This window comes from Mesocricetus auratus, unplaced genomic scaffold, assembly GCF_017639785.1.
Source record: "Mesocricetus auratus isolate SY011 unplaced genomic scaffold, BCM_Maur_2.0 Super-Scaffold_100013, whole genome shotgun sequence".
Classification (NCBI taxonomy): domain Eukaryota; kingdom Metazoa; phylum Chordata; class Mammalia; order Rodentia; family Cricetidae; genus Mesocricetus; species Mesocricetus auratus.
In genome coordinates, this window is record NW_024429196.1 from 15697638 (window position 1) to 15716285 (window position 18648).

The following is an 18648-nucleotide window of genomic DNA, read 5'->3' on the forward strand; positions in this document are numbered from 1 at the left end:
GTGAACAACTCTTACTAACGTTGTGTCTGTATATGTAAACAAATGCAAATGTGGGTAGAGTATAATATGTACAAAAGAAAACGAGAAAGGCTAAATATTAGGGGATGAGGAAGCACTAAATATAGGAAAATGATCACTACTTATTAAAGAGGGCATAAAGCTAATTGTTTTTCTGGGTCTAACTCTGTCATGGATATTTTTTATGGTGGATAAGTGCATAAAATATATTTGATAGTGAAAGTATAAAATGTGAAGCTCCATAGCTTTCATTTTGAATGACTGCTCTAAGTGTATAGAAGTTCATTGAGTTATGTAGTCTTTGGATCTGATTGAGTATGTGATTTTTTAAAATTACTTTGAAAATGTTAATTTTTTTAAAGGTTTATTTATTTATCATGTATCCAGTGCATGCCAGAAGAGGGTACCAGATTCCATTACAGATGATTGTGAGCTACCTAGTCAGTGCTCTTAACCCCTGAGCCATTTCTCCAGCCCCTAATTTTTTTTTTAATTCCTGAAATGTAGTCTAGTTAGCAGAGTTTTTAAAGAGATGTTGAACATAAAAGTACAAGGAAATCTGTAGCAGTTACATGCTTAGTAAATTTTCATTTCGTCAAAACAACTGACTATAAAAGAAAAAAGAGGCTAGCATTTGGTAGACTACGTTCCTAGCATTCACAAAGCTCTGTCCAAACTGGTGGTGCCTGCCTAAAATCCCAGCACAAAAGGATCATGTGTTCAAGGTCTGCTTGGGCTACATAACAAGTTAAAAGCTAGTCTGGGTTACAAGGGACACGATCTCAAAAGAAAACAAAATTACTAAAACAGCTTTTGCTGTTAGAATTCAAAGAAACAGATTTCATTTTTAATTCCTAAAATGTGTCTGGCTAGCCTTGTTCCACTAGTCATATACACGTTAGATACTGTAAGTTTGGCTTCCTATTAGAGTAGTTTTCAGTAATATTTAAAATACGATGACACAACATGCAAAAAGTTTTGGTATCTAGTTTTATTTTTTAAAATAAAGTACTAGTTTTTACATAAAAATTATAAAATTTTTACTAGATTATTTTTTCCTTTCCATTGTTAAAAAATCTTACTTCCTTTTAAAAATAAATACACATTAAGACAATTTGGCTTGTGGCTGGAGAGATGGCTCAGAGGTTAAGAGCACTGGCTGCTCTTCCAGAGGTCCTGAGTTCAATTTCAAGAAACTACATGGTGGCTCACAATCATCTAAAATGAGACCTGGTGCCCTTTTCTGGCATGCAGGCATACATGCAGGCAGAACACTGTGTACATAATAAATAAATAAACAAACCTTTAAAAAATTATTGGAGTACTTTCCCAACACTTATTTTCTTCTGGGGAAGAGGAAAAAAAGCCTGAAGTTGTGCTGCAGAACTATTCTTAGTTCTAATAGAGCTGTTCTTAGACTATTTCTTAGTCTGACCCTCCTTTTAAGTGTGTCATTCTTTCTCACTAAAAGTTTTGTGATGAAACAAATAAATACTAATGTTTCTCTAATAATGCTGTGACTTTTAAACTAAAAAGCAAGCTATATCCATGAATAAACCCTCTGACTTTGGTTTTCTGTGTCCTTTTAGTTTTTTAAAGATCCAGTAACTGTAAGAAAGACCACATGACTTTATAAAATGCACATGTATTTTTCATAGAAAGATATAATTTTAATTTATTTTTAAATATAAATTTTGTTAATACCCTTTAAGTGAAGTAGCCGAATAAACTTATGTGGGTCCAGATGCAGCTGTAGTAGTACACAAAAATTATGGTTATGTTAATTCATCAAAGTTGATCCTTAAAAGAGAAATTTCTATATTAATAGTGCTGTATTAATAAAGATTAACAGTCATATCATGGGAGTCAAGTGGTTACAAAGTGTGAAGGGAAGATCATATATTATTCAATAATATGTAATATCTATAGTGTATATTTTGAGACATTGAAAGTAATGAAATAATTATTTGTTTGCCAATAAGAAATAATATTAATGTAAATATTAGGGACTATAGAGAAAATTTATAATGCTTCTCATTTGTTCTAAATGTGTCAACTACATAATATGTTATTACTGTTTAAAATTTGCATACTCCCTGGATGTCTGTGTTGACTCAGTCTGCTTATTAATGGACCAGTTGAACTATAGCATAAAAAAAATAAATTCATGAAACTCAAAATGTTCTACAGTCTGAAAATTTCAATAGATACAGTGGTACATATGTGTTAAACTCTTGTATTATGAAACTTAAATCAGCTTATTTCACTCTGTATCTTGTTTTAAAATTATTTTTCTCTGTTTTAACCAGTATATTATTAAAGAGTATTTTTGCCCACATGCACATCTGTGCCCTGTGTGCATATGCCTTATATCTGTGGGGACCCAGGAGAGGTTGTTGGATCCCCTGGGACTGGAGTTACAGACTGGAGTTATGTTGTAAGCCACTATGTAGGTGATGGGTTCAAACTTGAGTCCTCATAGAACAGCAGCTAGTGCTCTAACCTCTGAGTCATCCATCTCTCCAGCCTCTCAGCTTATACCCCATGGTCATCTTTCCATCTTGAAGCTGATACATCATAACACAATGTTGAAATACTAGTAGAAGTATTTGATTTGTGGTTTAAGAAGTTACCTTAGATTTTTAAATTTTATTTGGTTGGTTTTGGTTTTTCAAGACAGGGTTTCCTGTGTAGCTCTGGCTGTCCTGGAACTCTTCAGACCAGGCTGGCCTCTGCTTCCCACGTGTTGGCATTAAAGGAAGGTGCCTCCACCACCTGGCCTTTTTTATTAAATATTTTAAGCATTATAGATTTTCTTGTATCTTTTCTAGTGATTTTATATCCTTTTGTTTTTATAAATTTATAAAGATAAAATGTTATGTAGTTTATGTAGATTTAATATGTAGATTTGAATGTAAAATGAATTTGTATGCTCATTTGGAAATATCATCTATTTTAGAATTTAAACAAGTCTTTTAAAACTCATACTTGTAATGTTTGTTAGAATATTCTAAACATTTCTAAAAATATATGATGACAAGTAGTAAATAAAAAATGATACAAACTTCATGAATACTGAGTTATTTTCTTATAAAATATCATAAATACTATAAATATTATTAAAATTTAATCTACTAGATACAATGTTTTGGCATGAAAAGCCATAGCTTAAGCCCTTTTACACTAAAAGTCAAAAATTTCTTAATAAGTAGTCAGGTAAAATTACTTTAGTACTTCATAATAACCCAAAAATTATATGAATTGGGATAGTAAGAATTTGCACACAGTGAAGTTTAAATTGACCAGCAAATCAACCTAAGAATTGGGTATTTTGTTTATAAATCATGACTAAGCATTTATTCAGAGGTTTTAAGATTGTACAGAGACATTTAAATTTAGATATTCTGACATTAATATAGCCCATTAGCTAAGTCTTAACTTATATATTCATATAGTTTGTGTGAATTTGTATTTGTTGTCTATACACAGCATACTTTTTTTTTAAAGGAGAAAAAAAGGTTGTCTGATGTACTCTTTTGCATTAAAGTAGTCATGGTTTTGTTAGGGCTTTTAAAGAAGGGGATTAAAGGAGCCCAGTTTAAATCCTGGCTTCCTGATCATAGGTACTGTTTGTGTCATGTTATCAGACTTCTTTTTTTCTTTTTTTTCTTTTTTTTTTTTGGTTTTTTACGAGACAGGGTTTCTCTGTATTGTTTTGGAGGCTGTTGGTCCAGCCCGGCCTCGAACTCAGTTATCTGACTTCTTAATACAAATGATTGATACACATTTATGTATACAAATGCATATATATGTATAATATTGAAGCTTTTTTGGGTTTTTTGTTTGTTTGTTTGTTTTGTTTTACAAGACAGGGTTTCTCTGTGGCTTTAGAAGGCTGTCCTGGAACTAGCTCTTGTAGACCAGGCTGTTCGTGAACTCACAGAGATCTGCCTGCTTCTGCCTCCCTAGTGCTGGGATTAAAGGCGTGTGCCACCACCACCAGGCAATATTGAAATTGTTAAGAAAACCTTTATCAATGTAACATGCCATTAAACCTTAAATTAATTTGGTTTTACTTAAAGCATTTTAGTGTATTGTCATAAGTTCCTGCAAAACAGAACTACACACATTTCAGTCAGCAGAGTAAGCCTGAGCTACTCAGATGAGGAACTGGTGATGTCATTATTATGAAACTTTTGCTCAGAGCTTAGCTTATCAAGAAAGTTGTTTTCTAAGAATGATTATTAATCAGTTATAGCCAAAATTTTACTTTATTGACAAATTTAGCAGTAGAGCTTTTATAGGTTGAGGTGGAAGGATGTTTCTACTTTTGAAGAATAGTTTAATTTCTAAGATATCTAATACCATGCTTCAACGAGTAGGTTATACCAAAAGTACTAGTACTAAATAGTCATTTCCTCACCAGCTTGCAATCATTAGTGTTCAGACTATCAGTTACATGTGTTTGAACTTCTGCATATTTGCTACTTTTGAAGGATGGCAAGCCATTGTACAAAGTAATTGTGGGAATAAAATAAATGACGAAGTGTTAAATCTGAAGCATTTAGGTGTAGTATCACAATGATTTGCAAGTCAGTATTGATGGAATTGATTTGGAAAAACTCTAACTCCAGGTTCTTTTGGTGACCTGTAGTATAAAGATAACATTCACGGGGAGCTTAAAATAAGTCTAAAGTGTCCATTTTTTAAAATGTGTGCTGCTAACATCAGCTTCATTTTTCCTACCTTCCTAACTGGAGACTGTAGTAAAAAAGAGTAGCTCAGAGAAATTCTATTTGTCCCAGCAGGATATCAGCCCTCAGTTATATTAGAGGAAATTTATTTTATTATCTGGGTGTGGGTGTGGGTGTGGAATGCAAGTGGAGGTCCGAGGACAACTTTCACAAGTCAGTTTTTCCCACCAGGTAGGTTTTGTTGGTTTTTACCTACAGTTGTTAAAAGTTTTAAATTTTGGATGTGTATGTTCGTTAAAACAAGCACAAAGCAGATCTCAGAAAAGGAATTGGCAGATATTTAACTAATTTAATATTGATGGTTCATTTTTCACCCTTAATGTCACATATATGTTAGAACCAGGAAAAGATAGCTGAAAAAAAATCTGGATGTATTTGAATGTTGTTTCTTTTTCTTTCTTTGCCTTTAACTGAATTGTTAAATCATTTTCAGATTTAGTGGGCTATATCCTATTGTATTTTGAGTTCTCTTTGCTTTAATAAAATGATTGTCTCTAGTGCCAAATTAGATAAATTAGTCCTACAAGTTTGGGGGGTTACTTTGATAATTAGTACAATTAAAGAGAAATAAGGTTTTATGTATAAATAGCATACTTATAATCTAACTGCAGATGTGTTCTATTTTGCATGATGAAACATTGTAGATTAGGTTTAATTTATTCAAACTTCTCCAGTCTTTGCTTAGATAAATGATTGTTTCTATGCATGTTCTTTTTTAAATTAATTTAACTTTATTTTATGTGGATTGGTATGAAGGTGTCAGAACCCATAGACAGTTGTGAGCTGCCATATGGATGCTGGGAATTGAACCCAGGTCTTCTGAAAGAGCAACTAGTACTCTGAACCTCTGAGCCATCTCTCCATCCCCCTTCTACAGATGTCCTTAGCTCAACTTACAATGTGATATAACTTTATCCTGTGACAGTATACATAGGAAAATACATACATTGATTTACAAGTATAGTTTTTAGAAGAACTTCCTACTTGATAATTTCTGTTGCATGTGCCTTATTCTAATTGTTTTTACTTAAGACTATTGAATGCTGTCTGCTACTTATTTATATTATTGTATTAAATCGTTTTCATAAAGTTTGAAATATTGACTTTTCCTACCATTGTTCTGTGTTAGTTTTTAAACTCTTATTTGCCCAATTATCACGAAAACAGTTAATTTTTTCTCATAATTCTCTGTTTTACCTGTTGTTATACTTGCCCCCAGCCCAGCTAGGCTTTATACTTATTCTTTAAAACAAGTTAATCAGAATTTAAAATTCAATGATCTTTATTTGGCCTCCTCTATGGTCTTTGCAAAAGTAGGATTACAAATTACAACAAATTTGACTAAATTCCTTTCCCTTTAAAATCTTAATTTTATCCTTTGATATGTTCATGCATGTATATAATAATTAATTGTACACACAGAGAGAAAGAGAGAGAGAGAATCCCTGTTACTATCACTTATCTTCTATCCCTTCCTACTTTCTGTCTTATTTTGTAGGTGTGATCCATTAAGTATAATTATGACTGCTTGCATAAGCATGGGTGGAAGGTTATTTACTGGAGTGTGGGCAACTGACACCCTTTTCCCAGCAACCATTAACTTCCAGGAGTCCCGCAGGGAAGGGTGGGACCACATGATCCCCTCTTCCCGCCAAGATACAGTGCTGAAGGGTCTAATCTTGTGGAGATGTTGTGCAGGTAACCACAGCTACAGTGAGTTCATGTGTAACTGGCCATGTTGTGTTCAAGAGACATCTTTTTTTGTTATGCCTCTGTGTCCTATAGCTCTTACTTTCTTTCCATCCCCCTCTTCTACAATGTACCCTGAGCCTTGGTGGTGATAAAATAGATGTCTCCTTTAGGGCCAGGTCTTCCAACTTGACTAAAATTTTGATCAGCATGTCAAGTGGAGTACTGTGGGGGATAATGGTAATACATTCTCAAATGTAATGACCAGGAAATAATCTATAAGCAGTGACTACATAATGAATTCTAAAATTCCTGTTTTTCCAATCTGTTAAAACTCACAAAAAGTATACGGTATCATTTTGTAGACTACACTGATATTAATTTTTTATTTATTGCTGACTTGCCTCTGAAATTTCATAAATTAGATCTGTTCTGCAACAGGGAAGAACTATTGTAAATTGTTCTAGTTACTGTCATAAAACTAACCAGAGCCAAGAGGGAGGGATGTAGCAGGCCTCTAACACACCAGGCAATTTCTCTTCTGGGAAGTGTGAAACTAGGCCTCCCTCTCTCTTTCCTTCCTTTTTCTTTTGTTGATTTTTATTTTTTTGGTTGTTGTTGTTTTTCTTTTTTTTTTTTTCAGGCTAAAGGAAAGGAGAAAGGCTAATCATGTAAGATCCTAGAACAGAGCTAGTTACAGGAACATTTTCTTTAATTTACATGCAGTGGGTTTTTTTTTTTTGTATTTTATTTTCTTTAAGAGAGGTTGCTTGGATATTGGCATTATACTTTTTATTAATTATTGGATTGTTGCCATCTTTCTGAGAATATCATTTGGAGAGTCAAATCTGCCAGTTTAAAAAATATATAGTTTTTAAAAGTAAACTTTTCATTGAGGTACAAAAATTAATAATTCAGAAAAATGCAAATCCCCTAAGTATTTAGTTCAATCAACTTTTCTTTTCTTTTTTTTTTTTTTTTTTTTTTTTTTTTTTGGTTTTTACGAGACAGGGTTTCTCTGTATTGTTTTGGAGGCTATCGGTCCAGCCCGGCCTCGAACTCACAGAGATCCGCCTCCCTCTGCCTCCCGAATGCTGGGATTAAAGGCGTGCGCCACCACTGCCCGGCTGTTCAATCAACTTTTCAACAGAATTGTCTAAGTAATTCCCAAGGCCAGGGAATAGAATGTTACTAAAAGATGTTACCAGAAACTCTATTGCTCTTCCTCCACTTACTACCTTCTTCCCCAAAACAACCATTACTCTGCTTTCTAAACCACCAATTAGTGTTACTGTTCTAACACTTAAAAACACTGGATCATGAAATACATACACTCTAGCTGATTGACTCCTTTGCCTAAAATTAACCTTACAAAATCTGTCTATTGTATATAGAGCTAGTGTTCACTCATGTATTGCATCATGGATAGACCCAAATTTATCTATCATACAGTGCATAAACAATTAAGTTATTTCTAAATTAGGGATACTAGTGAACAATGCTTCTGTGAGCACTCATCTTTCGATGAGCATATATGTATATTTGATGCCTAGAAATCAGATTGCTAGTTCAGAGCTTTTATGTTCAGCTTTAGTGGATACTACCAAACAGTTTTCTAATGGCTGAATAATTTCTATTTCCTTCAGCAATACATCTCTGTTGCAGTTGCTCCATGTCCTTGTCAACACTTGGTATCTTAGTTAGGGTTTCTATTGCTGTGAAGAGACACCATGACCACACAACTCTTATAAGGGAAGCATTTAATTGGGGTAGCTTGCTTAACAGTTTCAAAGGTTGAGTCCATTATCATCACAGTGGGGAGCATGGCTGCATGCAGGCAGATGTAGTGCTGGTTACATCTTGATCAGAAGGCAATAGGAAGTTGACTGTGACACTGGGCAAAGCTTAAGCAAAAGAGACCTGAAAGCCTCCCCCTACAGTGACACACTTCCTTCAACAAGGCCATCCCTCCCAATAGTGCCACTCCCTATGAGCTTATGGGGCCAATTACATTCAAACTTCCATGCTTGGATTTTTTTTATTTTATAGAGAAAATCAGAGAAAAGTTTGATAAAATCCTACATCTCTGAGAGGTATGCAGTGATGCTTCATTGCGACTTTGACTTACTTTTCCTCAGTGATTATTTGAAACCAACAAGTTATAAGATTTGTTTTTGCTTCATTTTGTTCCTATATCACTGAGTGCATTTGACAAAAATATTATGTATGCAAAGTTCACACTGATTTTTCAGACTCTGAATCATATGTAGTTTTTCTTCCTAGAGACTTTCAAGACAGGTTCATTGCTATTTCCTGAAATAGTACAATTTTGTCTTCTCTATGATTGCCCTAGACTTACTCAGTGTCTCTCACCTGTTAAGCTATGAATTCCGAAAGAAGAAAGTCATGAGATCAGTTAGCACTGTGGCATTTGCCATTTCTAAAACCACACTTTCCCTCATTCAAGGGAATCTCCAGCACCCTGGTTGAATAGAAGGGCCTTTGTAAACATTGTTACAGGAAGGCCATCAACCTTGTTGCTGTCAGTAGTGGTCTTTGGGCTAGGAATGTACTCCAGTGGTATAGCTACATTTAATCCCCAGCACTAAATAAATAAATGTATGTATGAAAGAATGAATAGATAGATAGATAGATAGATAGATAGATAGATAGATTAATGACCATTCTTTCCTACATGTTCATTGCACGTGCATGTGATTGGCTAAATATAACTCACGTAGTTTTTCTTCTGTAACATGAGAAGGCACTCCAGAAATAGACCAATTATACTAGTATCCACTAACAATGTGTATAAGTATTTAAATTTAAGTCAAATAAAATTTGAAGTCTCATTCTGTAGCTTCTGCCCATAACCTCAAGTGCTCAGTGACCATTTGGACTAATCAGCTTTGTGTTGTGACAAAGTATTTTTGAGGAGCAATTGAAAAATAACCTCTGAATTTAAGCTAAAATAAACCTTCCCCACCTTTTCAGTGGAGTCAGCTCCCTTGCTGGTAGGTTGCAATGAGAAAGAACTTCATGGCAGGGAGAATGCAATAGTGTAGAACTCATAGAGGGTAGGAAGTGCAGATAAAGAGCCCAGGAAGAGAAATAACCTTCAAAAATCCACCCCCACTGACATACTACCTCCAATTAAGGCTCCAACTTCTAGTAACCATTCAGCTATAAACTCATTAATAGATTGATATATCAATGAAGTCACCTTCATGATTTACCAGCTAGGGACTAAGCCTTCAATACATGAGACTTTTGAGGGGACAACTCATATCCAAACTGTAAGAATATCAGAGAATGTAGATACAAGTATTTCCCACATTGTAAGAGATTCCTTTGAATCATGCTGGAGTAGAAGGGAGATGAAATGAACATGATTTTATCTACTTTCAAAGCCATGATATTTGAAACAGAATATGTGACTTAGGCTAGGATCTTGGAAGCATTTGGATTACTAGTGAATTATATAAACACTAGAAGGATAGAAAGGAATTTTGTTTTGCTGTTAGGTTTTTGGCCTGTAGTGCTGAATAGAGACGAGAAAGTCAAGGGAAGGGAGTCTAGGGTCTGTCTCAGTTACTGTTCTTTTCTGTGATAAGACACCATGACCCAGGCAACTTCTAGGAGAAAGAATTTATTGGGGCTCACAATTTCAGAAGACTAGAGTACAAGAGCATCACAGTGGGGAGCATCGCAACAGGCGGACAGGCATATGGCACTGGAGCCCTAGCTGGGAGCTGGCATCTTGATCCACAAGTATGAGATAGAGAGAAAGACATTTGAAATAGCCTGGGCTTTTGAAACTTCTAAGCCTCCTCCAACAAGGCCACACTTCCTTATCCTTCCCAAACGGTTCCACCAGTGGAGGAGCAAGCAAATTTATGAGCCTTTGGGAGTCATTCTCATCCAAACCACCACATTCCACTACCTGGCCTTGGACTGTTAATTGCAACCTCCTGTAAAATCAAAAATCAAATCACATACTTCTAACATATAATGACACAGAATTTACATTTCCATTCCAGAAGGGAAAAATGAGACACAATGAGGAAATACTGGGCCAAAGCAACCCTACAAAGCAAACTTCAAATTCTGTAATTCTTTGTCTTACATCAAAGGGCTTAAATGGCTCTGCTCTTCCAGCTTTGTTGACTGAAACACAGTTCTCTCTCTCGGGGCTATTCTCCCTGTGTGCAACTCTCCCTAGAAGACATCCCTCAGTCCTGGGACCTCCAATATCTTGGGGTTTACCTTGCATTCCAGGCTTCTTACTTACAGCTTCACACAATGGCCTCTCAGGGCCTATGCAGGAATGTCCCTGACATATGCCTAACCCCAGCAGCTCTCCTTGACTGCAGGGTAGGATTCCACAGCCCCTTTACTCATATGTCCTTCCTGACTCCAAACCCAGAGCCAAAAGACTTGCTTGGGATGAAGCCTGGCTCCCTCCTTGAATTACATCTGCATAAACTTTGATTTGTTTGTGCCTTTTAGGAAGAGAATATTCCTCGGGCCATTTCTTTTCACAAATTGCTAGATTACCTGGTTGGACTCCCTGAGGACACCATTCCTTTTAATGCCATTTCCTATCTTACTTTTCCTTCTTTCATCACAAGCCTTGGATCCATCATTAACTTTGCTGGTATGCTTTTTCTCCTCAGATGGAATATATTCCATTTCTTTTTGCCCAACTAGCTCATTTTCATTGTAAGACTTGGGTAAGAATGATTACTTATGTTTTAGTAATAGTGTCTGTCACAGCAAAAGAAGAGAAACTTAAGACAGAGTTTCCAAGATTTGGCATTTATACTTAACAGTAAGACCTTTAAAATAATAGAATTATCGACTATCTTCTAAAGATTTACAATTTGTGTAATGAATAATTGAGAAATTCACCCTGAAAATTCATGAAGAGAAAAAAAATATTACAGAATATTACAAGTCTATATGAAGATGACACCCCCTTCTGATACCTACTTTTACCAGATGAGAATGTTTATTAAAATTTGAGTATAAGCCGGGCGATGGTGGCACACGCCTTTAATCCCAGCACTCGGGAGGCAGAGGCAGGCGGATCTCTGTGAGTTCGAGGCCGGGCTGGACCGATAGCCTCCGCAACAATACAGAGAAACCCTGTCTCGTAAAAACCAAAAAAAAATTTTTTGAGTATAATATGAGAAAACAAATCTGTGGAAAGAACAGTAGTGTCTGTCTGGACATGGCTGTCATACTTGTGCTTTCATACTACAGCCCAAGTGCTCTAGATGTAATGGCCATTCTGACTCTTTGTCTTTGTAGGCATGGGAGCCTGTCTGGTTTTGTTGGTATGACTTGGATTTGAAAGAAATATAATGATGGTTGTAACCATCTTTGTCAGTTTCTATACTGTGACATAGAAGCACAGTAGCAGGAAATTGGACTAAGATGCTTAAGAGTATCAGTGAAGAAGCTGGGGGATACAGTGGTGGGCACTGGGGACGAAGTTCTAGAATCACATTCAGGAGCAGAGATTTCAAGAACAAGACAATTCAGAATCACAGAAGAAAATAAGCTCTATAAAGGGCTCTAGAGTACTGGGATAAGAGAAGTCTGTCTCTGAAAGGGAGTACATGCCTAAGTGTATGAAATATTGACAGATTTAATGTTCGGTCTTTCAGATTTTATCTTCATTTTGGAAAGCTCCATGACAGAGGGAAGACAGATGATGCATGTATGACCATTTTCCATTTAGGAAACGGGCTTAAGTGACTAGTAGCATAGTTTCTATCTGATGTAATTGTTTTGTTCATACTTAGTACAAAATGTCCTTGCCTACTTTCTGTCTCATTAATTTCAGCATTTGAGTTTTTACTCCTCTACTATCAATTGTTGTAAACCGATGTTTCCTGTCCCAACTGCCCAGTCCCAAATAACCAACTCAGAGACTGAATATGAACTATAAATGCTCAGTTGATAGCTCATGCTTGTTGCTAGCTCTTCTATTTAAATTAGCACATTTCTATTGTTCTATGTATTGTCTTATGACTTGTGGCTTTACCTGTCCTCTAGCATGTCTTGCTTCCTGGACAGCTGGCTCATGGCTCTCTTGACTCTGCCCTCCTTCTTCCCATCATTCTCAGTTTGGCTTCCCCACCTAACTTCCTGCCCAGCTACCAGTTTGTCAGCTTTTTATTAACCAATTAGAACATAATTTACACAATGTACAAGAATATTCCACAGTATTTCTCCTTTTTTCTAATTAAAAGGAAGGTTTTAATATTAACATAGTGAAACTATATATAACAAAGCAGTTATTATGAATTACAGTTACATGCCGGGTGGTGGTGGCCCACGCTTTTAATCCCAGAACTCGGGAGGCTGAGGCAGGCGGATCTCTGTGAGTTTGAGACCAGCTTGGTCTACAAGAGCTAGTTCCAGGACAGCCTCCAAAGCCACAGAGAAACCCTGTCAGAAAAACAAAACAAAACAAAACAACAACAACAACAAAAAAGAATTACAGTTACAATATCCAGTTCATTTGTATTTGACAAATTTAGAGAAAATACTTGATTATCTGTCTTGGTGAGTATCAAGTTTTATAACTAATTTGTTTTCTATCATAACTAAGGAAAACTGTATGTTTTACTATTTAGTCTTTAATTCCATCAAAGACCCCAGAAGGATGAAATGTTACCCAATGACAGGGACATCAGACTGGACAGTCACCCAAAGTTCCTCTGTAGCATTGGGTCATCCAACTTTGGTCTACAGACCTAGCATATCTGAAAGACTTTTCTGTGAAGTAGGGGATTTTGAAGGACTGTCTTACCTTGCCTTGGTAGAATTTGTCAGTTGCATTTTTTGTGTCCGGCTGGTCCAGTTTGGACAGTAACTGTCAGCATTGAGGAAAGGGCTGCAGCATCCTTGTGGAGGCCAGAGGAAATTTAAGGGAGTTGATTCCCTCCTCCTGTCATGTGGGTTCCAGGAATTAAAGTCAGGTTTATCAGATTTGGTCATAAGGGCATTTAATCACAGAACACTTCACTGGTCACCTTTAAATGTTCTTGACAAATGTTGTCTGTACACTTTTAGAGTTCTAAACGACTTTTTTTTTAAAGGAAAGTTTTCAAAATACCAGGGTAGACACACAGGTGAAAAGAACCATACCTCTCTGAGAACAAGGTCAGCTGTGCCTTTTCTTGCTTACTGATAATAAGCTTCATGTAGTCTTAAGTGCTTGCCTGATTGCCATAACTTTTGACTGGTTTCCAGGGTTCAAATAAAGTTGATTTTAACAGTTTTGCCAGGCTATTCACAGTTTCTGTGGTGGGGCAGCCCTCGGAATTCTCTATCTTGCTTTTTCACTGAAGTTTCGTTACAGTATTCCATTTTGACGAGCATATATTACATTAAAAAATGTTAAGAGTAACAACGTGTCTCTTCATTGCAGAGGTTATCTAACTACACCAAATTTAGAAGGAATAGAGTCATGGAAAATTAATGTAGTACATCTCTTGATATCAACAATGGTCAGCTTACCCTACAACCTGACAAGCTTTTTTCTGTATAAGCCAAAGAGATTTTAAATGGTCTGTTTTGCTGAATTTAATAGATGAATGTTCTAAATCCAGGTTTTTAATAGAAAGGTAATTTAGCAGGCTGTAGAGAAACCAGCACAGATCAGAGGCCTTACCTTTAAAATTTCATAGAGTAGCTTGGTGCTGGTTGATGTGTGCCTATTTTTCCAGCTCAGGAGACCAAGGCAGGATGATCATTTGAGCCCAGGAGGTTGAAGACAGACTGAACAATATAGTGAGACCTCATCTCAAACACCAGTATCTGTAGGAGGAAGAAACAGAACTTCATGGGATATACTCACCTTATGGTTTTGAGGATGATATACTCCCAGTGTTTATCAAATTAATAAGATGGTAATGGTTACTTGCCAAAGTGTCCTCCCTTTACAAATTTAAGATTACAAATTACAGATCTGCAAGTTAAATTTTTACAAGTAATTTATTTATCTTTATTTTATTTGTATTGGTATTAAGGTGTCAGATCCCCTGAAACCAGAGTTATTGTCAGTTATGAGCTGCTATGTGGGTGCTGGGAGTTGAATCCAGGTTCTCCGGAGGAGCAGTCAGTGCTCTTAACCTCTGAGTCATCTCTCCAACCCTGCAAATAAATTTTAAGTAAAACGACCAATATAGCTTTGATCCAAAAGTAGTATTTTTTGTGTGTTGAATTCTGTCTTCATCTTTTTGTAGACAGTATAATTTTGAACATGTTACTTAGCTTTTCCCTGCCTTACTTACTTGTAAAATGGGCTCAATAATAACTATGCTTACACAGTAGGTTTGTATGAAGCTAAAATTAAGACTGACTAAATTCCTCATGTGAAATAAATGCATAAGTTACCCCAGGGTACAGCTTGTCCAGAGAATGTCTCTTTAGATAGAAAAAGCCATACCCACTTACGGTGGACCTTTTTGGCGAGATACCCTGCTGGGCAGGTTCTCAAGAGGAAAGTCTTCTATGTTTGTGTGTAGCCCGAGAGGCCAGCTCCTTAGGAGAGAATGGGCTGGCTTTGTAGCCTAGTAAAACTAAGAGTACAAGGATGCTGAAGTGTAATTATGTGGGAGATCAGCAGGATAGGCCAGCAAGGTCGGAAGACAAAGCTAAAGGGATGGAAAAACAGTTGATGAAGGTAATTAAAACTCTTGGAGGTATTGAAATGGAACTTTCTGGCTGTTCTTATATTTAGGATGCATACTGTGGCAGAAAATTATGTCAGACAAGACCAGAAACAAGGAAATGCCTTTGGTGGCCAGTAGTCATTTTTATTTTTAAGTCATAGATGTTATATGATGTATGTGATTTCACAATGAAAATATATAGACTCATATTTTATTTAAAAATCTGCTTTTTTCTCTCATGCAGTATTAATTTAATAAAATTATATTTAAATTTCTAATTAGAGACTGTTTCTTCTTTTGGCACATGACCTCTTTGCATGACAAAAGGATTTATCACACATTTCCATTAAATAACCCCTTTCCTTCATGTATTACCTGTCATCTAATGTGGGAAACACATCCTTTCCTTAAGCAAATTTAAAATGAAATAATACAAACATATTACCTGCAAGGTTTACTTTGTTGGTTTTATAGCTGCTGGGCCCTCCCTAAGTCATAGAAGTATTCACACCCAGGGTAGCATACTAGCCTGAAGCTCTAAGTCCCCCCTTATAAGTCATAGAAGTACTCACACCCAGAGTAGCATACTAGCCTGAAGCTCTAAGTCCCCCCTTATACGTACACACTGACAGTGAAAATAATGGCTTATGAAGAAAAAGTTTGATAGACTAATTGTCGTTTTTTTTTTCTTCAAATCTGTGTCTTTAACAATTATTTGGCCCTTGGTATATAGATTTTTGGTTGGTTGAGTTTTCAGTTATTTGAGCTTTTTAGTAAAATAGTTTTAGTAATTAATTGAACAAATATCTATCAGATAAAGTTTAATAAGTTCTTGCTTTACTATCACTTGCTTTGAGAATCTGTTTTTAAATATAGTAGAAATGAAGTTTTGAACTTTGGTGTGTTTATTCTATCCATGTAAATGATGTTTTCTTATTTTATCTGCACAAACAAAATTACTGTTATTTTAACACCCTCCTAATCTGAAGCACTGAACTACTGTGACCTTGTATATACTTTAAACTATATTAGTAATGAATGAATAATGAGCAAGTTTTTTTCTATAAACCAGAATGGGGAGACTGTAGAATGGTAGAAGTACCCTTTAAAGTTCATAACTGTTTGTAATTACAACTGTTTGGTTAATACAAATTAATTCCCTTCAAATAAATATTTTTGTCATGTGAAATTGGATTTCTATAAGTTGTTGCTGGATGGTTACTTCATAAATAATAATAAAAACTATGCATATATAAGCTTGAGCTTCAGAAACTGGTTTTAAGATTCTCAAGTAAATAATAAAGTTTTTTGATGGCACACAGATACACTAATTTTTAATTTGTCTCTTATATCTTAATTAATGGAAAAGATTTATTGGTTAATTTTAGGGAGGCAAGTGTTGGAAAAGTTTTGCCAAATACCATCTTCTTTAAATGACTGTATGGTAATGGAAGTTAAGAAGAGAGCCAATTTAGATTGAGTAATTGTTCAGTCATGTGGGTCAGGCTAGCTGCATAGCGTGGTTGTTAGACTGATTGCTCAAATTACATTGCCTGGGGTCCTGCACTTGGTTGGCTGTCTTCTCAGATCTTAACAAGGTTCTGGGAATTTCTCTTTCTGACAAAGTTTGCTTTGTATTTTCCCCTCCCCCTACCAACCCAGGATGCTTCATCTGCAGACATCAGAAAAGCATATCGTAAGCTTTCACTAACCTTACATCCAGACAAGAATAAAGATGAAAATGCAGAAACTCAGTTTAGACAAGTAAGTGAAACACAATTTTATTATAGTAACAGCTGTATTAAATGCTTATGCTAGAAATATGAACTTACATGTAAAATATTTTCATTTGAACATGAAATTTAAATATATAAATACTTTTTCACCAACATTTTGTGTGATTTGGAGTTTCTTAGTTGTTGGAGGGTCATGGTTGTCATAATTTTCTTGTCTAAATTATGCTCTTAACTCTTAAAATATTTTTAAGGTAAACTATTACTTTTACACCTTTCACAAAAAATTCATTTTGATACCAGTTTTTAAAACTGCTTCCAAAATCCAAATGTTACTTATAACTGGATTTTTACTGTTTATTGCATAGATGGGCACATGGGGTTTTGTGCATGTGCGTTATAGAGCTTTCATCCTCCTATGTGATGACTTGCAGTTGAAAGTATTTTTATTTTAAAGTAATGCTTTTGTTTTAGTTGGTGGCCATTTATGAAGTTTTAAAGGATGATGAAAGAAGGCAGAGGTGAGTGCTCATTTGTGCTTTTGCGTTTGGATGGGCAAGTTTCATGCAACAGCTTTTAAAAGTCCTATTTAGGTTAGTTTTTGTTTGTTTGTTTCCAGAAATTCATTGTTTTACAGTTTTGTGTAGAGCAGAGCTCATTTCTTTTGAACCTGTTTCCTAGGCTGATTCACAACTTACAGACTAGGATCATGAGTCATAAAGTTAGCCAGTTTTGCTTCATTAGAACAAACTTTTAATATGGGTGTTTATGCCCTGGGAAACAATTAGGAGTACTTGATTTCAACCGAATTACCCATTCTTTGCACTGTATCATAAACAGCTCCTCTCTGTGTTCTGTGGACCCACTACCCTTAGGACCAGTTGTTAAGTGTTTGAGATTATCATTTAAGTCATCACATAAGTGTACTTTCCTGATGTTTCTTCACCCCAACTCTTCTTTTCTCACATTTGTTTTGCCTTCTTCCCCAAGTCTTCTCCAGTAACGGTGTATCTGGTAACCTTAGAGTAGAGGCAGTCGCTCACGCAGACCTATCTCGTCCCTTCAGAAGAGCAGTGATAAACTCTAGTGGTTTGTAGTGTCAGTGACTCAGGAGAGCACAGGCCTTTCCTCTGCTCTAGAATTCCGTGGAATATGGGTACAGTGTGAGATCCTTGGAGACCTTAGAATCAGATCCATGGACGAAACACGTTTTAAATTATCCCTTTGGATACATACAACAAAAGCTTTTCAAAAAAACTATTGCAGGTGAAATAAACTGCTTTTTTGTTTGTTTGTTTGTTTGTTTGTTTGTTTGTTTTATTTTGGGCTCAGTAGTCTTTGGTTGGAGTCCAACAAGTTGCTTTCATGAGACAGTAGTGGACAGCATTGGAAATTTGATAGTGTTGTCTTAAAGGAGATAGCCACATATTTGAGATTTAAGCTAATGCAAGCATGAATACTTGATACGTTTATGTGACTAACACACAAACCCCAGAATTACATTATGTGACATTCTGAACTTTTCTTCAAATGTATGGTCTGGAATAATTCTACACCTTGTTGTAAAGCCTGGGATTCTAGTACTCTTCTGAAGTCCTTTGCTCTGTAACAAGAACTGCCTGGTGTTGGTCTAGACATACCTCTAGTTTAGGTAGTCTGTCCTGCTGAAGAAGCTTGGTCCCTCTGTGGACTTACTCCAGGAGATTTTCTTTAGTGAACCCCCAGTTTTGTTTCACACATCAAGAGTGTGTTGTAAAGATAGCT

The 18648-nt window shown here is 35.8% G+C and overlaps 1 protein-coding gene across 2 annotated transcripts in view; it reads left to right on the top strand.

Moving 5' to 3' along the window:
• Positions 1 to 18648, top strand: part of Dnajc1 (DnaJ heat shock protein family (Hsp40) member C1) — a 152830-nt gene that overhangs the window by 42695 nt on the left and 91487 nt on the right. For both annotated transcript variants that reach the window (XM_040755442.1, XM_040755441.1), the window contains exons 2-3: positions 16814 to 16915; positions 17359 to 17405. In XM_040755442.1, coding sequence (XP_040611376.1) covers positions 16814 to 16915; positions 17359 to 17405 — 149 coding nt within the window. The remainder of the gene's footprint in view (positions 1 to 16813; positions 16916 to 17358; positions 17406 to 18648) is intronic.